Source organism: Salmo salar, chromosome 19, assembly GCF_965601325.2.
Source record: "Salmo salar chromosome 19, fSalSal1, whole genome shotgun sequence".
Lineage (NCBI taxonomy): Eukaryota > Metazoa > Chordata > Actinopteri > Salmoniformes > Salmonidae > Salmo > Salmo salar.
The window spans coordinates 7,445,092-7,469,311 of record NC_138309.1 but is presented as its reverse complement, the minus strand read 5'-3'; the positions used below and the strand labels follow the sequence as shown (position 1 = coordinate 7,469,311).

Below are 24,220 nucleotides of genomic sequence, written 5' to 3'. Positions count from 1 at the left end.
TGGTTGATACAATTCTCCTTTATGTTTTACTTTGTAAAAATAAGCTGTTATGGGACTGTTGTATTTTAAATAACTGTAAGGGAAACAAAAACCTGCTACATGTTGCAGAAGGCCTTTAGAATAATACAAAACAGATCCTTGACTCTTTCCAGGGAAGGAAACGATGCCAGCCCACTGAATGAATGACACATGGATAGAATGGGCGAAAATTGTGCAAGTTACTTCACAATTTAATTTAAATTAGGCCTAACTGAACAATAAGGATGGTGAAGAGGTTGATTTAATTTAGAAAGACAATAGTTTAATGATGAGTTTGTTATGCCTATTTATCAGTCTTTAGCACTCTTGTTAATAGTTTTACAATGTGCCTTGCGGATTAATACCATTCACTTTTATGTTTTACTTTGTAAAAAGATGTTACAGGACTGTTTTATTTACTGTAACTCTATTACTTTATTGTAAGGGAAACAAAAACATGCTAGGCCAATCATTTGTCAAATTGTGCATGAAGAGATGGGCGTATGTTGTAATTGACAGATGCAGGGATCCTCCTTCAGAGACACATGCCGGTAAAACCTTTTGATTTCTATATGAACTATAAAGAAACGTCCTCTCACTGTCAACTGCGTTTATTTTCAGCAAACTTAACATGTGTAAATATTTGTATGAACATAACAAGATTCAACAACTGACATAAACTGAACAAGTTCCACAGACATGTGACTAACAGAAATTGAATAATGTGTCCATGAACAAAGGGGGGCTCAAAAGTAACAGTCAGTATCGGGTGTGGTCACCAGCTGCATTAAGTACTGCATCTCACAGTTCTTTCTGTGAGATGTTACCCCACTCTTCCACCAAGGCACCTGCAAGTTCCCGGACATTTCTGGGGGGAATGGCCCTAGCCCTCACCCTCCAATCCAACAGGTCCCAGACGTGCTCAATGGGATTGAGATTCGGTTCGTCGCTGGCCATGGCAGAACACTGACATTCCTGTCTTGCAGGAAATCACGCACAGAATGAGCAGTATGGCTGGTGGCATTGTCATGCTGGAGGGACATGTCAGGATGAGCCTGCAGGAAGGCTACCACATGAGGGAGGATGTCTTCCCTGCAACGCACAGCGTTGAAATTGCCTGCAATGACAACAAGCTCAGTCCGATGATGCTGTGACACACCGCCCCAGACCATGACAGACCCTCCACCTCCAAATTGATCCCGCTCCAGAGTACAGGCCTCGGTGTAATGCTCATTCCTTTGACGATAAACGCGAATCTGACCATCACCCATGGTGTGACAAAACCACGACTCGTCAGTGAAGACCACTTTTTGCCAGTCCTGTCTGGTCCAGCGAAAGTGGGTTTGTGCCCATAGGCGATGTTGTTGCCGGTGATGTCTTGTGAGAACCTGCCTTACAACAGGCCTGCAAGCCCTCAGTCCAGCGTCTCACAGCCTATTGCGGACAGTCTGAGCACTGATGGATGGATTGTGCGTTCCTGGTGTAACTCGGGCAGTTGTTGCCATCCTGTACCTGTCCCGCAGGTGTAATGTTCGGATGTACCGATCCTGTGCAGGTGTTGTTACACGTGGTCTGCCACTGCGAGGACGATCAGCTGTCCGTCCTGTCACCCGGTAGCGCTGTCTTAGGCGTCTCACAGTACGGACATTGCAAATTATTGCCCTGGCCACATCTGCAGTCCTCATGCCTCCTTACAGCATGCCTAAGGCACATTCACGCAGATGAGCAGGGACCCTGGGCATCTATCTTGTGGTGTTTTTCAGTAGAAAGGCCTCTTTAGTCAGTAGAAAGGCCTCTTTAGTGTCCTAAGTTTTCATAACTGTGACCTTAATTGCTTACCATCTGTAAGCTGTTAGTGTCTTACTGACCGTTCCACAGGTGCATGTTCATTAATTGTTTATGGTTCATTGAACAAGCATGGGAACAGTGTTTAAACCCTTTACAATGAAGATCTGTGAAGTTGTTTGGATTTTTACAAGACAGGGTCCGGAAAAATTGACATTTCTTTTTTGTTGAGTTTATTATCGGAAAGAGCATATTCTGCATTTTGTGTTGCACTTTGTCAAAGAACTCTCAAAATTGAAGAGGTGCAGCTCTATTTCCAAATGTCACTTTTTCCAAGAATATCCGTGCTGTACATGAATATCCGTGCTGTACATGAATATCCGTGCTGTACATGCATTCAGCACATGACCATTCACGCGGTAGCATTGCTTTGGCAACTAAGCAAAAATGAGTAATATAATAAACTTGGATGAATGGGCAATAGAAACCAGATAGAAACTGATAATGACGCATGTGACTTCAATTAACTGAATGATGAGGAGGGTGATTGAATGTGATTGATCTGAATGATGAGGGTGAAGAGCATGATTGAATTTAAAACAATAATGTAATAATGATAAAGAATCGTGGGCAATCTAATTACTTTATAATGAAAGTTAATGATATACCACTTCCAGCCTATCAGAGAGTCAAATCAGACACTGAGTACAACATACAATGTGTGTAGCTCACAATAGCAAGCCGAACAAAACTAATGGACACACTGACAGCATTGCAAATGCTGCAGAATTTAAATAAGTTAGAGTCGGATCGGATGTTGAACTTGAAATCGACGTTGCTGAAGAGTCTTCATCTGATTTTGATGTTGACTTTAAGCCTCCGCCTCCGATGCCCGAGCCGCAGAAAAAACAGAACAGAACCAACTGAAACGATGATCCCAACTGCAATGGTGAGACAGGATTCTGGGAGGAATGGCACAGTTTGGGTAGAAAAGCAAGACGAGTTTGTTGCAGCACATCACATTCTCTCATGTGCACAGAAAAGGAATCAGTACGTGCGAAATGTTTATGGATGAACTCAAAGCATTTATTGCACTCTTGTATGTCTGCAGGGCATACGGCCGAAAGAGCAAGGATGTAGAGTAATTTTTGTCTGATAGGTATGGGGTGGACTTTTTCTGAGAGACCATGCCAAGCAATAAGTAATCAGACCCTTTGCTGTGAGACTAGAAATTGAGCTCAGGTACATCCTGTTTCCATTGATCATCCTTGAGATGTTTCTACAACTTGATTGGACATTATTTGGAAAGGAACACACCTGTCTATATAAGGTCCCACAGTTGACAGTGCATGTCAGAGAAAAAACCAAGCCATGAGGTTGAAGAAATTGTCCGTTGAGCTCTGAGACAGAGTTCTTCTGTGGAGATGTGAGAACCTTGCAGTAGGACAACAATCTCTGCAGCACTCCACCAATCAGGCCTTTATGGTAGAGTGGCCAGACAGAAGCCAATCCTCAGTAACAGGCACATGGAGTTTGCCAAATGGCACCTAAAGGTCACTCAGACCATCTGATGAAACCAAGATTGAGCTCTTTGGCCTGAATGCCAAGCGTCACGTCTGGAGGAAACCTGGCACCATCCCCACGGTGACGCATGGTGCTGGCAACATCATGCTGAGGGGATGTTTTTCAGCGGCAGGGACTGGGAGACTAGTCAGGATTGAGGGAAAGATGAACGGAGAAAAGTAGAGAGATCGTTGATGAAAACCTGCTCCAGAACGCTCAGGACCTCAGACTGGGCCGAAGGTTCACCTTCCAGCATGACAATGACCCTAAGCACATAGCCAAGCCAACATTGGGAGTGGCTTTGGGACAAATATCTGAATGTCCTTGAGTGGCCCAGCCACAGCCCGGACTTGAAATCGATCTAACATCTCTGGAAAGACCTAAAAATAGCTGTGCAGCAACGCTCCCCATCCAACCTGACAGAGATTGAGAGGATCTGCAGAGAGGAATGGGAGAAACTCCCCAAATACAGGTGTGCCAAGCTTTTGTGTCATACCCAAGAAGTCTCGAGGCTGTATTCGCTGCCAACGGTGCTTCAACAAAGTACTGGGATAGGATAAAGTAATCCTTCTAAACCCCCCCCCCCCCCCCAAAAAAAAATGGTGAATGCACCAATTTGTAAGTCGCTCTGGATAAGAGCGTCTGCTAAATGACGTAAATGTACTGAGTAAAGGGTCTGAATACTTATGTAAATGTAATATTTAACTTTTGTATGTATAAATCAGCAAGTATTTCTAAAAACCTGTTATTGATTTGTTATTATGGGGTATTGTGTGTAGATTGATGAGGAAACAAAACAATTTAATCAATTTTAGAATAAGGCTGTAACGTAACAAAATGTGGAAAACGTCTATGGCTCTGAATACTTTCCAAAGGCACTGTATGTCAAGCAACATGGACGCAGTGTTGCAGTGAGATAATCTCAAGCAAATTTGCTGATATGCAAATCAACTCAAACTACATTGAGAATGCATGCAACATCCAATCCTTTCATACATCCCATCATGGTTTCATATATATATATATATATATCTGACATTGCTCGTCCTAATATATATATATATTTGACATATATATATATATATATATATATATGACATTGCTCGTCCTAATATATATATATATTTGACATATATATATATCTGACATTGCTCGTCCTAATATATATATATATATATATATATATATATATTAGGACGAGCAATGTCAGAGTGGCATTGGCTAAAATACAGTAGAATAGAATACAGTATATACACATATGAGATGAGTAAAGCAGTATGTAACCATTATTAAAGTGACTAGTGTTCCATTGTTAAGTGGCCAGTGTCTATGTACAGTTGAAGTCGGACGTTTACATACACCTTAGCCAAATACATTTAATCTCAGTTTTTCACAATTCCTGAAATTTTATCCTGGGATATATAGAATGATCAAACCCATGTGTTCGTACGTGTCAAAGGATTAATTGGTTCCTGTTTTGTGATTGTATATGCATTGCTTTGTTTGTGGCTGTGCTATTTTATATTATAGAAAAATATACAATCAGAAAGGCACGTCACACAAATAAATATTTGTCCATTGTTAAAATTAAACCAAGCACACACAACATAAAAGCTACATGGTAAATGCAGGCTCCCTTGTGGAAATTAGGCAAATTTCTACATTACTTAGCCTGAATTCAAACAACTCTACTCCTCCCCCATCCCTACAATAGATTACAGTACCAGTAATGGTACCATCAATGGATTACAGTAACCGCATTTGTACCGTTAAACTGTTTTGTTTTCAGTAATTTACAAAGCAGCCAGTTAACCTGTAAGTTATTATAAAACAACGGTAATCATTATCATATTTCTCAGCTTGTTCTACTGTACTTAGATTTTTTTCTTATTGTTGTTTAATATCTGTTTTTGCAGGTACGTTGATTGATTGATTAATCTTATGCTACACAAAGATAAATAATATACTTGTTCTAAACGAATCCAATCAGTTAGTTCGATTTTCTGCACCCTTTACTGAAATGGCTGTTCACGTTTAAATGGCTTAGGTCGTTTTTTAATTTATTTATTTTGTATTTATTTCACCTTTATTTAACCAGGTAGTCTAGTTGAGAACAAGTTCTCATTTGCAACTGCAACCTGGCCAAGATAAAGCATAGCAATTCGACACATACAACAACACAGAGTTACACATGGAATGAACAAAACATACAGTCAATAATACTAGTAACTTCACAATGTTCCTATCATTTTAATTCAGGTGAAAATATTCTAACTTTTCGATATCACAACTCTGGCAGGATTCCAATAGGAATTACACATCACATTGCAAGCCAGCATAATGTGACTTGCAGCTAGGGTTGCAAAATTCTGATACTGTTCCCAGGTTTTCCAGACATCCAGGTTGGAATATTCCTCCAGGATTTTTGGAAAATCTGGAAAGTTTTGGAACGTTACTAGAATTTGTGGCAGGTAAACCATGAGTTTCATATTATGAAACTGGGCTCCACGTCGGATGCAAAAAACTAGTTTTTATCAGAAAAGAACGTTGTTAAAAATGTAATGTGTCGAGCCAACTATCTACACGGATTTCAGAGCATTCTCGTCTGAGTGTACCACAGCGCAGAATAATTACTTTACGAGCGCTCAACACCCGTTGAATATGGCCGGTGTCAGTAAACGTCGGAAAAAAAGCGTAATTAAATTGTTTCCAGCAGCACATTTACAGTCACCAACGCTCTGGTTTGCACAAAAACTACCTTACCAGCTCTGCTATTGTGAGTAAAATGGTCGGAGTGGTCTCATTTGTGTCTGGAAGTAGCTAGCCAACGTTAACTTGGGTGCTTGACTGCCGTTGTAAGGCCAGAACGCTCAAATCAACCCTACTCCTCGGCCCGAACGTCCAGTGTGCGCTCCGAGAGCGAAACTGTCTGAATTTACAAACTGACAATTTTTCTCTGAATGGAAACACCATAATATTAATCAAATTAATTAAGCCAAGTTTCTTAAAATCCCATATACAATGTTATTACAAAAAAAGGTTTTAAATGATCTGGTAATGCCAATACGGAATACTATCAAATGCTTCTCAAAGTTGCCTCTGGTGGTCAAACTAGCACTAACTTGCAGTAACAGAAGAAATGGCTGATTATTAAATGACGTGCCACAGAATGCTGTGGCAGCACGCAGGGTGTGCTGTGTAACAGTGTAGGTTCCGTCCCTCTCTTCGCCCCAACCTGGGCTCGAACCAGGGACCCTTGCACACATCAACAACTGACACCCCACGAAGCATCGTTACCTATCGCGCCACAAAAGCCGCGGCCCTTGCAACGCAAGGGGAAACCCTACTTCAAGTCTCAGAGCGAGTAACGTCACTGATTGAAACGCTATTAGCGCGCACCACCGCTAACTAACTAGCCATTTCACATCGGTTACACTCACCCCCCTTTTGACCTCCTCCTTTTCCGCAGCAACCAATGATCCGGGTCAACAGCATCAATGTAACAGTGTAGGTTCCGTCCCTCTCTTCGCCCCAACCTGGGCTCGAACCAGGGACCCTTGCACACATCAACAACTGACACCCCACGAAGCATCGTTACCCATCGCGCCACAAAAGCCGCGGCCCTTGCAACGCAAGGGGAAACCCTACTTCAAGTCTCAGAGCGAGTGACGTCACTGATTGAAACGCTATTAGCACTAGCCATTTCACATCGGTTACAGCTGCAGTATGACGCAACTTTTAAAGGAGGAACCACTGTAGGGCACTGAGATCATGTGACATTTAGATTGCACACAGGTGGACTTTATTTGACAAATTATGTGACTTCTAACGGTAATTGGTTGCACCAGATCTTATTTAGGGGCTTCGTATCAAAGGGGGTGAATACATATGCACACACCACTTTTCAAATATACATTTTTTTGTAAAATTATTTTTGAAAAAGTAATTTTTTTCATTTTCACTTCACAAGTCCCCAACTCTATTCCACATCAGGTAACTGATGCAAGCAGTAGAATCAGGTCAAAATACACCTTATGGAACAGTTGGGACAGTGAAGTAACACAAAAATGGGCACAGACAGATGCAAACACACACATGATAAATTTACACTATGCACACATGTACACATACATTCTGCCTTGTCAGCAGCTAATGGGGATCCATAATGAATACAAATAGCAGCAATTTGCCTTGCTGTGGCACAGCTGCAGTCCCCGACATACCATTTTTGCCACCTCTCCCGCTGTACACCACCTCCCCTTTTTCTTCTCCTGTGTGTGTGCCATTGCTCTGATTTATGCTACACAGACAGCTTCTCCCACTCTTGTTTGTGGCAGAATTGAGTGGGAAATGTAGCTTAATGCTATCAAAACCATAGAAACCCTCGTTGTGCAACCTCCCCAAAGGCATTACTGAAAATACTCTTTTACCAAGTTGCTGGAGGGGTCTGACAACTCTCTAAATATAGCGACAAATATGCTCTGCAAGTGCTACGTTGAAACATGAAAGGTTCTTCCAAGAATCCCTCAACTAACCAAAGGTGCAAATATGAACCCATTAACTAGAATGGTTACTTTTAAGAACTCTAGGGTTCCTTGAGAATCTCCAGGGCTCTTCGAGTCACAGCTAATTATAAGAGTGTGCAATAGTGCCCACATAACTGACAAACTATCATGGTCCAAACACACCAAGACAAAGAGGGCACGACAAAGCCTATTCCCCCTCAGGAGACTGAAAAGATTTGGCATGGTCTTCAGATCCTCAAAGTTCTCCAGCTGCATCATCGAGAGCATCCTGACTGGTTGCATCACCGCCTGGTACAGCAACTGCTCAGCCTCCAACCGCAAGGCACTACTGAGGGTAGTGAGTTATGCCCAGTACATCACTGTGGCCAAGCTTCCTGCCATCCAGGACCTCTATACCAGGCAGTGTTAGAGGAAGGCCCTAAAAATTGCCAAAGACTACAGACACCCTAGTCAGTCTGTTTTCTCTGCTACCGCACGGCAATCAGTACCGGAGCACCAAGTCTAGGTCCAAAAGGCTTCTTGACAGCTTCTACCATCAAGCCTTAAGACTGCTGAACAGCTAATCAAATGGCCACTCGGACTATTTGCATGTTTTTTACACCACTGCTACTCGCTGTTTATTATCTATGTATAATCAATTTACCTACATCTACATATTACCTCAATTACCTTGACTAACCTGTAGCACCGCACATTGACTAAGTACCGGTACCCCTTGTATATAGCCTCGTTATTGTTATTTTATTGTTGCTATTTTATTTTTTACTTTGTTTTATTTAGTAAATATTTTTCTTAACTCTTATTTTTCTTAAAAATGCATTGTTGTTAAGGGCTTGTAAGTGCGCATTTCATGGTAAAGTCGACACCTGTTGTATTCGGCGCATGTGACAAATACAATTTGATTTCATATGCACATCTTACAGAGTGTGGATTTAATATGTTTTTTTCTTGTTTTCACAAAACAAATTATTACTATTGAGTGTGTTACTAGCAAGGATTTGTGTGTGGTGTGTGATTCTTTACATTTAACTTTTTTGTTGGTGGCTCACTCTTTGATAGTGCTCTACATGCATATCGAGTGTGGCTTTAACAGTACTATTTTGCCTGTGTCTCTGCAGAGAAGGTACTCTACATGTGTATATACAGAGAGTGGCTTTAACATCATATTTATTTGCCTGTGTCTCCACAGAAAGCCGTGAGACTTACCAGAGGAAGGTGCTGTCCATCTTCAGCATTGCCTCAGGAATCGGTTTTCTCGGAGTGGCATGCATGGCTCTCTACCGCCGCAACAAGTGAGTGAGGGTCACACTGAGTAGCTAAGTATGCCTCCAAACAACGAATGGAAAATTGTATCATCATGGGATATTAGCATAGTAAACTACAGGTGCAGCCCTGGAGTAAAAGGATATACTGAGCTTATGTTTATGTAATGGCGAAGAGTCTCCAGCCATGGCTCATTGATGCTGTACTTAGAAATATGACAAAAGACAGCATTCTTGTTTCAAAGTGTATGTCTAATCGAAATAATGTACTCATCCTCAACAGTAACCATAGGTAAAGGCTGATACACAATAATATACTTTTTCTGCAGTTTGTTGATTTTTTTAAACATGGAATCATGGTTTGTTAACTGCTGTTAACACAAGTGCAGTTGGAAACCTAAAAAAGTTTCCAACAAGTGCCTGTCTTTACAGTCAATTGCCATTGCTCACTATTTGTGACTATTTTGATGCCAAAATCACACCTCATAGGTTTTTCTTCCAAACAATATTAAAAACAGCATGTTGGTGGTAGGCTATTCAGCACTATGATACTGTAAAGCTGCCTTGACATGTTAGTCTTTGCCCTATCCAGTAACATGTTACCACAGAGTTTCTGAACCCAGAGGCGCTTGCAAAGCAGCCCCGGCCGGGGTTTGAGAAGCGAAAGATTCTTCCTTAGTTGTTTTAATTTTCTCTAAATCTTTTAGCACAACCTAGACTCGAGCCAATGTCTTAATTTTGGTCAAAAGCAACTTTATATCTAAGGAGTGCTTTTGATTTGACGGCACAAGATGGCGTTTCTGCGCATGAGCTTAGCTATCCAACGTTGCGATGGCATGGCCTACAAGTGTGATCGGGGATTTCTATTGGCGAAGCAGTTTCTGCCCATCTTCATACTGTACTGTCTTTGGTGTTACTGTTAAGTTGCCTAGCAAGAGATTTTCCTCTCCGGGTAATCATAAGCTGCATTGCTGGAATTTGTATGAGGCTGCACCGCTTTATAGCCAGTGACGTGAAATGGCAGAAGCGCCCTTCTCAAACGGAACAGTAATCTGCACCACTCAGTAATTTTGTCAACAAGGCAGCATAGTGCATAGTACAGTCATGGCCAAAAGTTTTGAGAATGACACAAATATTAATTTTCACAAAGTCTGCTGCCTCAGTGTCTTTAAATATTTTTTGTCAGATGTTAATATGGAATACTGAAGTATAATTACAAGCATTTCATAAGTGTCAAAGGCTATTATATGAAGTTGATGCAAAGAGTCAATATTTGCAGTGTTGACCCTTCTTTTTCAAGACCTCTGCAATCCGCCCTGACATGCTGTCAATTAACTTCTGGGCCATATCCTGACTGATGGCAGCCCATTCTTGCATAATCAATGCTTGGAGTTTGTCAGAATTTGTGGGTTTTTGTTTGTCCACCTGCCTCTTGAGGATTGACCACAAGTTCTCAATAGGATTAAGGTCTGGGGAGTTTCCTGGCCATGGACCCAAAATATTGATGTTTTGTTCCCCGAGCCACTTAGTTATCACTTTTGCCTTATGGCAAGGTGCTCCATCATGCTGGAAAAGGCATTGTTTGTCACCAAACTGTTCCTGGATGGTTGGGAGAAGTTGCTCTCAGAGGATGTGTTGGTACCATTCTTTATTGATAGCTGTGTTCTTAGGCAAAATTGTGAGTGAGCCCACTCCCTTGGCTGAGAAGCAACCTTACACATGAATGGTCTCAGGATGCTTTACTGTTGGCATGACACAGGACTGATGGTAGCGCTCACCTTGTCTTCTCCGGACAAGCTTTTTTCCGGATGCCCCAAACAATCGTAAAGGGGATTCATCAGAGAAAATGACTTTACCCCAGTCCTCAGCAGTCCAATCCCTGTACCTTTTGCAGAAAATCAGTCTGTCCCTGATGTTTTTCCTGGAGAGAAGTGGCTTCTTTGCTGCCCTTCTTGACACCAGGCCATCCTCCAAAAGTCTTCACCTCACTGTGCGTGCAGATGCAGTCACACCTGCCTGCTGCCATTCCTGAGCAAGCTCTGTACTGGTGGTGCTGGTGCTTGCTAGACTTTCTTGGGCGCCCTGAAGCCTTATTCACGACAATTGAACCGCTTTCCTTGAAGTTCTTGATGATCCGATAAATGGTTGATTTAGGTGCAATCTTACTGGCAGCGATATCCTTGCCTGTGAAACCCTTTTTGTGCAAAGCAATGATGACGGCACGTGTTTCCTTGCAGCTAACCATGGTTGACAGATGAAGAACAATGATTCCAAGCACCACCCTCCTTTTGAAGCTTCCAGTCTGTTATTCAAACTCAATCAGCATGACAGAGTGATCTCCAGCCTTGTCCTCGTCAACACTCACACCAGTGTTAACGAGAGAATCACTGACTTGATGTCAGCTGGTCCTTTTGTGGCAGGGCTGAAATGCAGTGGAAAGGTTTTTGGGGGATTCAGTTAATTAGCATGGCAAAGAGGGACTTTGCAATTAATTGCAAATCATCTGATCACTCTTCATATCATTCTGGAGTATATGCAAATTGCCATCATACAAACTGAGGCAGCAAACTTTGTGAAAATTAATATTTGTGTCTTTCTCAAAACTTTTGGCCACGACTGTACAGAAACATAATTCCCTTTTCCATAAAATATATGTTTGAAAAATCCTACTCATTGCTCGCCCTGGGCTTTGAGTGAGGCACCTGGCTCACGCCCGAGAGCCTGCACGGTTCCAAATCCAATCACTTTTTCAATGTAATATTTCAAAGTTAAAATTACATGTATTTAAGTATTTCTTTGTTGTAGTAGGGACAGTAACATTTAAAATGTTTAATGAGACTTTGTTCATATATAATTCAAAAGTGTGAATGAAGGTGTCTAGAATACAATGCCTTGTGAAAGTATTCACCCCCTTGGCGTTTTCCTATTTTGTTACGTTACAACCTGTAATTTAAATAGATTTTTATTTGGATTTCTTGTAATGGACAAACACAAAATAGTCCAAATTGGTGAAGTGAAATGAAAAAAATAACTTATTTCAAAAAACTCTATATTATATATATATATATATATATATATATATATTCACTCCCTTTGCTATGAAGCCCTTAAATAATCTGGTGCAACCAATTAACTTCAGAAGTCACATAAGTAGTTAGATTGCATATAGGTGGACTTTATTTAAGTGTCACATGATCTGTCACATGATCTCGGTAAATATACACCTGTTCTGAAAGTCCCCAGAGTCTGCAACATCACTAAGCAAGGGGCACCACCAAGCAAGCGGCTCCACGAAGACCAAAAATATGCTATACTCTGAACATCCCACGGAGCACCATTAAATCCATTATTAAGAAATGGAAAGAATATGGCACCAGAACAAACCTGCCAAGAGAGGACCACCCACCAAAACTCATGGACCAGGCAAGGAGGGTATTAATCAGAGAAGCAACAAAAAGACCAAAGATAACCCTGAAGGAGCTGCACAGCTCCACAGCGGAGATTGGAGTATCTGTCCATAGGACCACTTTAAGCCATACACTCCACAGAGCTGGGCTTTATGGAAGAGTGGCCAGAAAAAAAGCCATTGCTTAAAGAAAAAGATAAGCAAACACGTTTAGTGTTCGCCAAAGGGCATGTGGGAGACTCCCCAAACATATGGAAGAAGGTACACTGGTCAGATGACACTAAAATTGAGCTTTTTGGCCATCAAGGAAAACTCTATCTGGCGCAAACCCAATACCTCTCATCACCCCGGGGACTGGGAAACTGGTCAGAATTGAAGGAATGATGGACGGCGCTAAATACTGGGAAATTCTTGAGGGAAACCTGTTTCAGTCTTCCAGAGATTTTAGACTGGGACGGAGGTTCACCTTCCAGCAGGACAATGACCCTAAGCATACTGCTAAAGCAACACTCGAGTGGTTTAAGGGGAAACTTTTAAATGTCTTGGAATGGCCTAGTCAAAGCCCAGGTTGTGGTTAGAAGTTGTGTGGTTGTTTTCAGTAGTTGTGTGGTTGTGGTCAGTTGTTGTATGGTTGTGGTTAGAAGTTTGGTGGTTGTGGGCACTATTTGTAGTTGTGTCATTGTTGTCAGTAGTTTTGTGGTTTTGTTCATCTAGATGTGGTTAGAAGTTGGGTGGTTTTGATCAGCAGCTGCGTGGTCTGTAGTTTTGTGGTCCGAAGATGTCTTTGTGTTCAGTAGTTATGTGGTTGTGGTCAATAAATGTTGTCAGCAATTCCAGGTTGAAATGCAACAAAATAGGAAAAATGCCAAGAGGGGTGAATACTTTCGCAACCCACTGTATACATAGCAAACACAAATGTACCCATGAATAAATGCATTTCTATATCTTCCATAACCTTCTAAACAATGGTGTAGGAGTATAAAGATGGTGACACAGTGCCTTAGAAATAATGCACCCTCTTAGTAATTTAGTGTTTATATACATCATCTGTAGTTGCCAACAATCAAATGTCTCTTTCCTCCTTCCATAAAGAAAATTACTGATTTCGGGTTGTTTTGTTGCTCAAAGTTACAATCTGAATCTGCCATTATACTATACTGAACAAAAATACAACATGCAACAATTTCAAAGATTTTACTGAGTTACAGTTCATAGAAGGAAATCAGTAAATTGAAATAAATTCATTAGGCCAAAATGTCTGGATTTTACATGACTAGCAGGGGTGCAGCCATGGGTGGGACTGGGAGGGCATAGGCCTACCCACTGGGGAGCCAGGCCCAATCAAATCAAATGTATTTATATAGCCCTTCGTACATCAGCTGATATCTCAAAGTGCTGTACAGAAACCCAGCCTAAAACCCCAAACAGCAAGCAATGCATGTGCAAGAAGCACGGTGGCTAGGAAAATCTCCCTAGGAAAAACTCCCTAGAAAGGCCAAAAACCTAGGAAGAAACCTAGAGAGGAACCAGGCTATGAGGAGTGGCCAGTCCTCTTCGGGCTGTGCCGGGTGGATATTATAACAGAACATGGTCAAGATGTTAAAATGTTCATAAATGACCAGCATGGTCAAATAATAATAATCATAGTAGTTGTTGAGGGTGCAACAAGCACGTCCGGTGAACAGGTCAGGGTTCCATAGCCGCAGGCAGAACAGTTGAAACTGGAGCAGCAGCACGGCCAGGTGGACTGGGGACAGCAAGGATCATCATGCCAGGTAGTCCTGAGGCATGGTCCTAGGGCTCAGGTCCTCCGAGAGAAAGAAAGAAAGAGAGAAAGAGAGAATTAGAGAGAGCATATTTAAATTCACACAGGACACCGGATAAGACAAGAGAAATACTCCAGATGTAACAGACTGACCCTAGCCCCCCGACACATAAACTACTGCAGCATAAATACTGGAGGCTGAGACAGGAGGGGTCAGGAGACACTGTGGCCCCATCCGATGATACCCCCGGACAGGGCCAAACAGGCAGGATATAACCCCACCCACTTTGCCAAAGCACAGCCCCCACACCACTAGAGGGATGTCTCCAACCACCAACTTACCGTCCTAAGACAAGGCCGAGTATAGCCCACAAAGATCTCCGCCACGGCACAACCCAAGGGGGGGGGCGCCAACCCAGACAGGAAGACCACGTCTGTGACTCAACCCACTCAAGTGAGGCACCCCTCCCATGGACGGCATGGAAGAACACCAGTAAGCCAGTGACTCAGCCCCTGTAATAGGGTTAGAGGCAGAGAATCCCAGTGGAGAGAGGGGAACAGGCAAGGCAGAGACAGCAAGGGCGGTTCGTTGCTCCAGCCTTTCCGTTCACCTTCACACTCCTGGGCCAGACTATACTTAACCTGTTAGGGCTAGGGGGCAGTATTGACACGGCTGGATAAAAACATACCCGATTTAATCTGGTTACTACTCCTGCCCAGTAACTAGAATATGCATATAATTATTGGCTTTGGATAGAAAACACCCTAAAGTTTCTAAAACTGTTTGAATGGTGTCTGTGAGTATAACAGAACTCATATGGCAGGCAAAAACCTGAGAAGATTTCATGCAGGAAGTGGCCTGTCTGACAAGGTGTCGTTCTTCTTGTCTCTGTTTATTGAAGAGTGAGGATCTTAGCTGTTACGTGACACTTCCTACGGCTGCCATAGGCTCTCAGAAGGCGGCAAAATGCTGAATCGTGGCTTTGCAGGCTCTGGCTGAAAAAAAGTCGCGCGTTTGGGTAGTGGCTGGTTACAGTACTGTGAGACTCAGGCTCGTGCCCGCGTCGACCGAAAGCTTTGTTTTCTTTCCTCTGTTTAGCTAAATGGACATTCCCGGTCGGAATATTATCGCTTTTGTACGAGAAAAATGGCATAAAAAAATGGATTTTAAACAGCGGTTGACATGCTTCGAAGTACGGTAATGGAATATTTAGATTTTTTTTGTCATGAATTGCGCCAATGTCATGAATTTACTAAATTACTCACGATAAACGTTCACAAAAAGCATAACAATTATTTTAAGAATTATAGATACAGAACTCCTCTATGCACTCGATATGTCCGATTTTAAAATAGCTTTTTGGTGAAAGCACATTTTGCAATATTCTAAGTACATAGCCCAGCCATCACGGGCTAGCTATTTAGACACCCGGCAAGATTAGCCTTCACCAAAATCAGATTTACTATTATAAAAGTTTGATTACCTTTTGTTGTCTTCGTCAGAATGCACTCCCAGGACTGCTACTTCAATAACAAATGTTGGTTTGGTCCAAAATAATCCATCGTTATATCCGTGCGTCCCAGACACTATCCGAAATGGTAAATCAGGGTCGTGCGCATGGCGCAATTCGTGACAAAAAAATTCTAAATATTCCATTACCGTACTTCGAAGCATGTCAACCGCTGTTTAAAATCAATTTTTATGCAATATATCTCGTAAAAAAGCGATAATATTCCGACCTGGAATCTCCTTTTCGGCAAGCAGAGGAAAAATCACAAAGACGGGGGCGGCCAGGGCACGCGCCTAAGCCCACAGTCCCTTGATCGGCCACTTGAGAAAGGCGATAATGTGTTTCAGCCTGGGGCTGGGATGACGACATTCAGGTTTTTCCCGGGCTCTGAGCGCCCATGGAAGACGTAGGAAGTGTCACGTTAGAGCAGAGATCCTTTGTAAAGGATAGAGATGGCAAAGAAGTTCAAGAAATCGTCAGACAGGCCACCTCCTGTAAAGGAATCTCTCAGGTTTTGACCTGCCATTTGAGTTCTGTTATACTCACAGACACCATTCAAACAGTTTTAGAAACTTTGGAGTGTTTTCTATCCAAAGCCAATAATTATATGCATATTCTAGTTACTGGGCAGGAGTAGTAACCAGATTAAATCGGGTACGTTTTTTATCCAGCCGTTAAAATACTGCCCCCTAGCCATAACAGGTTAACTTAAACTATACCGAAACTATTTTCACACATATAACAACAGATGAAATAAATTAAGTAAAGTATGATGGTGAAAATAGGTGAGTTGATCAGTGACGGGAAGCGAATGATGCATAATTATATAATCACCAATTGTGAATGAAGAACAGGGAGAGCCATTATATTTTTATTGATCCATTCTAATTTTAATCTTAAAATGCTATGTATCCTATACAGCAGCAGTCCACCGAATCAAAGATGTCTTCTCAGTCTACTGTTTCAGTCTACAAAGGTGCTGAAGAATGACAAGACAACATAACACATTAAAGATAGAATTATGCACTACATCCAAACGAAGGTACACTATATATACAAAAGCATTTGGACACCCCTTCAAATGAGTGGATTCAGCTATTTCAGCCACATCCGTTGCTGACAGGTGTATGAAATCGAGCACAAAGCCATACAATCTCCATAGACAAACATTGGCTGTAGAATGGCCCATACTGAGGAGCTCAGTGACTTTCAATGTGGCACCGTAATAGGATGCCACCTTTCCAAGAAGTCAGTTTGTCAAATACCTCCCCTGCTATAGAGCTTCTCCGCTCTACTGTAAGTGCTGTTATTGTGAAGTGGAAACATCTAGGAGCAACAATGGCTCAGCTGCGAAGTGGTAAGCCACACAAGCTCACAGAATTGGACCACCGAGTGCTGAAAAAATCGTCTGTCCTCGGTTGCAAATCTCAATACCGAGTTCCAAACTGCCTCTGGAAGCAACATCAGTACAAGAACTGTTCGTCGGGAGCTTCATGAAATGGGTTTCCATGGCTGAGCAGCTGCACACAGGCCTAAGATCACCACGTGCAATGCCAAGTGTCAGCTAGTGGTGTAAAGCTTGCTACTATTGGATTCTGGAGTGGAAACGTTCTCTGGAGTAATGAATCACGCTACACCATCTGGCAGTCCAACGGACAAATCTGGGATTGGCGGATGCCAGGAGAAAGCTACCTTCCCCAATGCATATTGCCAACTGTAAAGTTTGGTGTAGGAGGAATAATGGTCTGGGGCTGTTATTCATGGTTCGGGTTAGGCCCCTTAGTTCCAGTGAAGGGAAATCTTAACGCTACAGCATGCAATGACATTCTAGAAGATTGTGTGCTTCCAACTTTGAAGTAGCGGTTTGGGGAAGGCTCTTTCCTGTTTCAGCATGACAATATCCCTGTGCACAAAGCGATGTCCATGCAGAAATGATTTGTCGAGATCGGTGTGGAGAACTTGACTGGCCTGCACAGAGGCCTGACCTCAACCCCATCGAACACCTTGGGATGAATTTGAACGCCGACTGTGAGCCTGGCCTAATCGCCCAACATCAGTGCCGGACCTAACTAACACTCTTGTGGCTGAATGGAAGTATGTCCCGGCAGCAATGTTCCAACACCTAGTGGAAAGACTTCCCAGAAGCGTGGAGGCTGGTATAGCAGCAAAGGGGAAACCAACTCCATGTTAATGCCCATGATTTCGGAATGAGATGTTTGACGAGCAAGTGTCTACATATTTTTGACCATATAGTGTATGTCAAAGTGTGTCAAGCAAGTGAAAGTTATGAAATTGTGTCAACTTTAGGACAAAGGGATAACAGCTAAGTGAAATCCAACTGATGCCATTGTATGAAGATGCACACAATATAAGCATAATTCACTATTTTTGACTGCTGTCATGTCTACACTTGTATTCATTATAATGGTATTATTATTTTTGTGCTATTTGCACTATTTGCACTATTTATAAAGGCCACTTGGCACTTATAATGATCGAGTGTCTTTTGACCGTGCATCTCAGTGATTGGGGGGCTCCCGAGTGGCGCAGTGGTCTAAGGCACCGCATCTCAGTGCTAGAGGTGTCACTACAGACCCTGGTTCGATTCCAAACTGTATCACAACTGGCCGTGATTGGGAGTCCCATAGGGCGGCGCACAATTGGCCCAGCATCATCCGGGTTAGGGTTTGTCCGGGATAGGCCGTCATTGTAAATAATAATTTGTTCTTTACTGACTTGCCTGGTTCAATATAAAAAAAAAAAAAGATTGGGACATTTTTTTATTCTATTTTCTCATAATAAAGCTGTTACCATGTTCCAATGCATATCCTTTAATTTCCATAGTTTTATCAAAGGCACTCCGCGAATAAAATGAATTGAACTTGAATTTAGGCGGTTAGATTTTTTTACATTTAGCTTCCAGTAACATAAACTAATGAAGATGCTATTTTGTTATTTGAAGTAAAATAAAAATGGTATTCTAATGTTACCCAAGGCCTTCATAAGCACAACCACATGATTATTTTGAGACAGAATACATTAAATATATTAATTACACTGTTAGAGTGTTTCAGTCAGAATGTCTGCTCATTCGCTTGAAGGGGGGTCCATCGAGGTCCAGTGGTTCTAGTGTTAATACACTGAAAGACTTGTGATAAGATCTGCCCCATATAAGGTATCTTATAATGTATAGCATCATCATATTGGTGTAGAGTGAAGTTCCCCCTAGACCACAGATGTCAAATTCCTTCCACAGAGGGCCGTGTGTCTGCGGGTTTTCACTCCTCCCTTGACCTTGATTGATGAATTAAGGTCACTAATTAGTATGGAACTTTCCACACCTGGTGGTCTTGGGCTTAATTTAAAGGTGAAAATAGACCTTAGTCCCTGTACGGAATGAGTTTGACACCCCTCGCCTAGACGCTGACCTTGGAGCAGTTTTGCATTTTCCCCACTAATGGTTAGGAATGGGGAGGGGAAGCTGATCCTAGATCTGTACCTAGGGGAAACCTCACCACAAAGCAACTTATTATCAGCCAATTTAAATTCATTGAAATATTCCCATATTGGAAGACAAAACATTATGTCTTATAATATATGCATGCTCATAACAAGTTGAATACATTATACCTTTTGTTATATACCCAATGTTATAACATTTTCTTCTGAGCATATAGAGCTGACAAACTCCATCATAAGTGGATGAGGGTGATGCCTACTCCACGAGCAGTACAAATACAGTGGATCAGTGTACAAGATCCAGGTACACAAAGCTCTGACCCAGAGCAACGTACTTTACAGTATGATCTGAGGATCATGAAATCTGAAGGTGGGGCTTTGTATTAAACTCAGTATGGCTTCTCTTGCCCTCTGCAGGAGACACAGGGAAAAGCTCCGGGCACACTTCTTGGAGAGCCGTAACCTGAGGGTGTGCAGTATCAACGCCTCTGGGTTCATGTCTAAATCCAGCCCCAGGCCTCAGTGTGGCTGGCAGCTTCAAACGGTGAGATAAGGAACCAGCATTTTATTAAATTATTAATGGGACTTGAGATAATTGAATATGTTGTATTATTATTTGGAACACTACTCCTCTTACACCGTTAAAGCTAGAAATGTAATTCATAACTTCAAACATGCAGACCGGTCAGGACCAGGGTACTTGTATAAAACTTTTTGATAACATTTATACTTTTTAAACTATTCAAATTTTTGTCCTTTAAAAACCTCATCCACTAATGGGATTAAAAGTGGACAAATAAAATTATTCTGAAGGTCCCATTGTGACATCATGACTTCCAACATTCTATTCACTGTAAACGATGTCTGACATTACTTTTGACATAAATCAGCTACTTTGACCGGTTTCCCAGCAATTTAGACAAAAACTTAGAGCAGAGTTTCCCAACTGGAGGCACGCGGGCCAAACATTTGGACCATGGGTGGTTTTATTTGGCCCACCAAGTTTTCTGGGAAAAATATCCAATTTTTTGGTGTGCTTTTTCATTGTTGGACATAAAAGACTGGAAAAAAAACTGAAAATCTGCTCCAAGTGATTTTAATTTATTAAATCTGTTCCCAAGTATTCCCACGCATAATAGAGAGACAAACTAATCGAGTTGATGATCCCTGACAGAATTAATTCTCTGCTTTTCAAATCTAAAATCAGAACAGAAATATCTTCAACCCATCAAACGACGTAGCTGTTTTAGTAACCACATCAATAAAATATTCTGTCATCTTTTACAAACAACTGACATTTTTAACACTTTCCCAACAAGTTCGACAAAACTATGAAATCTTACTCTACTTCACCGCTTTTCAAATCTAAAATCAGAACACTCCTTCCACTACCACAAAAATAGTATGAAAGAGCCAAAGCAAGTCCCACAATTTTTCTAAATGGAGAATTACCATCTAGTTTCTTATATGGTATGCTACTTTGATGTTTACATATACAGTATATGTAAGTTTTGTTAAAATGTCAAATGGATGCCAAATGGATGCCATGGACTGGTCTGGTGGTAGTGCTGCTGCCCCAGTATATCAAATTGCATCCTGTCCCCGAGGCAGGGATTTGATCCCCGATCCCACAAATTTCTGTTATATTTCTCTCTTATATCTTCCCATCTCACCTACTACAATCTTATATATGTCAATAAAAACATAAACAACAACTAGATGGTAATTTTACTTTAAGTAAAATTGTGGGATGTGCTTTACCTGTTTTAAAATAATTTTTGTGGTAGTTGAAAAAGTTTTACTTTATCTTTAAGAGTCGATCAAAATCAAAATATGTATGTTTTAGCTAGAGATAACAGTTTTTTGTATGGGCTACATCTCAATCCACCACATACACCTATGTCGCCTTCCGCATCTGTGGTGGAAAGTGGTTTACGCACTTCAGGGCGAGTGCGAGGAGCAGGCACAGGACGTACCGGACTGGGGACACACACTTCAGGACGGTGCGAGGAGGGGGCACAGGACGTACCGGACTGGGAACACGCACTTCAGGGCGAGTGCGAGGAGGAGACACAGGATGTACCAGACTGGGGAGGCGCACTGGAGGCCAGAAGCATGGAACCGGCCCAGGTTGCATCAGACTGCTAACCGGATCCTCTGGTCGGATGTTGAGCAGAACACAGTTGCACAGCATCTCTCTCATCTCTCTCTCTCCCAACTTCCCCATTGCCTCCCTGACGGTCTCTGGCTCTTCATGGCGAGAGCAGGGAGCAGGCACATGATGTACCGGGCTGGAGAGGCGCACTGGAGATCTGATGTGTGGAGCTGGCACAGATGGCACCGGACTGATGACCCGATCTTCAGCCCGCCTGCGCTGCAGCCTACACTTTGCCAACATCATTCTCCGATATCCTTCTTCACATTGCTCCAACGACTCCCAGGCAGGCTCTGGCTCTCTCCTTGGGTCGACCGACCACTTCTCTATCGCCTGCTCCATGTGTTCTGGCTCTTCCCGCGGCTCAGCCGGCCACCCCTTGTGCCTCCACCCAAAAAATAATCTTTGGGTTGTCCTTGGGCTTTCTGTGGCCGCGAACCCTGGCGTCGTCGCTGTCCTCCATTATTACCTTCCGTCTGCCGCCAGGGTTTCGCATCCACCCATCACTTCTTCCCATGTCCAAAGTTCCTTTACCTCGTGGATACGCTGCTTGGTCCTTTTTTGGTGGGATATTCTGTCACAGGTGTCGTAAGAATGGGACCAAGGCGCAGCGGATGTTGAGTTCCACATATTTATTACAAAGTGAAACTTTAAGCAAAAGCAAATAAATCAATAAATGAACAACGAAACGTGACTACGTGGTGCACATGCACAAACACAAAACAATATCCCACAAACACAGGTGGGAAAAATAGCTACTTAAATATGATCCCCAATTAGAGGCAATGATTACCAGCTGCCTCTAATTGGGAACCAAACCAAAACACCAACATAGAAATTTTAAACTAGAACACACCTCGTCACACCCTGACCTACTACATCATAGAGAAACAAGGGCTCTCTATGGTCAGGGCGTGACAGTAATTGTGTGGTTGTTGTCACTAGATGTGATCAGAAGATGTGTGGTTGTGGTCAGTCAAATGGTTTTGGTCAGAAGTTGTGTCATTGTGGTCACTAATTGTAGTTGTGTTGTTGTTGTCAGTAGTTCTGTTGTTTTGTTCGCTAGATATGGTAAGAAGTTGTGTGGTTGCGGGCAGTAGTTGTGGGGTGGTGGTCAGAATGTTTGTGGCTTTAGTAATAAGTTGTGAGATTGTGGTCAGCAGTTGAGTGGTCAGTAATTGTGTGGTTGGAAGTTCAGATGTTTTTTCAGTAGTTTTGTGGTTGTGGTCACTATACATGTTCAGCAGATGTGTGTTAGGGGTCAGAAGTTGTGTAGTTGTGTGATGGTGGTCAGAAGTTTAATGGTTGTGGTCAGTGGTTGTGTAGTTGTGGGCAGCAGGTGTGTGGTTATGGTCAGTTGTTGTAGCCAGTAGATGAGTGGTCAGTAGTTGTGTGGTCAGAAGTTGTATGCTTGTGGTCAGTAGTTGTGTGGTTGTGGTTACTAGATGTTGTCAGTAGTTTTGTGGTCAGTAGTTTTGTATTTGGAGTCAGTAGTTGTATGGTGGGGGTCAGAAGTTGTGTGGTTTTTCATCGGCAGGGACTGGGAAACTGGCCAGAATTGAGGAATGATGGATCGTGCTAAATACAGGGAATTTCGTGAGGTGAAACCTGTTTCAGTATTCCAAAGATTTGAGACTGGGACGGAGGTTCACCTTCCTGGAGGACAATGACCCTAAGCATACTGCTAAAGCCATACTCAAGTGGTTTAAGGGGAAACATTTAAATGTCTTTGAATGGCCTAGTCAAAGGCCAGATCTCAATCCAATTGAGAATCTGTGTTATGACTTAAAGATTGCTCTACACAAGCAGAACCCATCCAACGTGAAGGAGCTGGAGCAGTTTTGCCTTGAAGAATGCTTAAAGAGACATACCCCAAGAGACTTGCAGTTGTAATTTCTGCCAAAGGTGGCTTTACAAAGTATTGACATTGGGTGGGTGAATAGTTACGCACAGTTTTTTTGTCTTATTTCTTGTTTGTTTATCAAGAAAAAATATTTTGCATCTTCAAAAACATCATTCTCAAAAATACCAATTGGGGTGAATACTTTTGCAAGCCACTGGCTGTGTGGTTGTGGTTAGAAGTTGTGTGGTTGTTTTCAGTAGTTGTGTGGTTGTGGTCAGTCGTTGTATGGTTGTGGTCAGAAGTTTGGTGGTTGTGGTCACTATTTGTAGTTGTGTTGTTGTCAGTAGTTGTATGGGTTTGTTCATCTAGATGTGGTCAGAAGTTGTTTGGTTGCGGGAAGTAGTTGTGATCAGCAGTTCAGTAGCATTGTCATTAGTTGTCTGGTCAGAAGATGTCTGTGTATTGTCAGTAGTTATGTGGTTGTGGTCAATACATGTTGTCAGCAGATGTGTGGTTGTGGTCAGTAGTTGGGTGGTTGTGGTCAGTAGATGAGTGGTCTGTTGTTTTGTTGTCAGACGTTTTGTTGTGGTCAGTAGTTATGTTGTGTTGGTCACTAAATGTGGTCGGCAGATGTGTGGTTTTGGTCAGAAATGGTGTGGTTTTGGCCAGTTGTCATAGCCAGTACATGAGTTGTCTGTAGATGTGTGATTGCTGTCAGTAGTAGTGTGGTTGTGGTTACTAGATGTGGTCAGAACTTGTTTGGTGATTGTCAGTAGTTGTGTGATTGTGGTCACTATATTTTATCAGAAGTTGTGTGGTTATCCTCTCTAGGGTAGGGGGCAGTATTTGCACGGCCGGATAAAAAAACGTACCCGATTTAATCTGGTTATTACTACTGCCCAGAAACTAGAATATGCATATAATTAG

General features: G+C 42.2%; 1 protein-coding gene across 1 annotated transcript in view; it reads left to right on the top strand.

Moving 5' to 3' along the window:
* The window catches only part of LOC106578362 (pro-neuregulin-3, membrane-bound isoform), a 95,347-nt gene that overhangs the window by 30,876 nt on the left and 40,251 nt on the right, over window positions 1-24,220 (top strand). Inside the window, exons 2-3 of the mRNA XM_014157078.3 lie at window positions 9,082-9,184; window positions 19,713-19,839. Coding sequence (XP_014012553.2) covers window positions 9,082-9,184; window positions 19,713-19,839 — 230 coding nt within the window. The remainder of the gene's footprint in view (window positions 1-9,081; window positions 9,185-19,712; window positions 19,840-24,220) is intronic.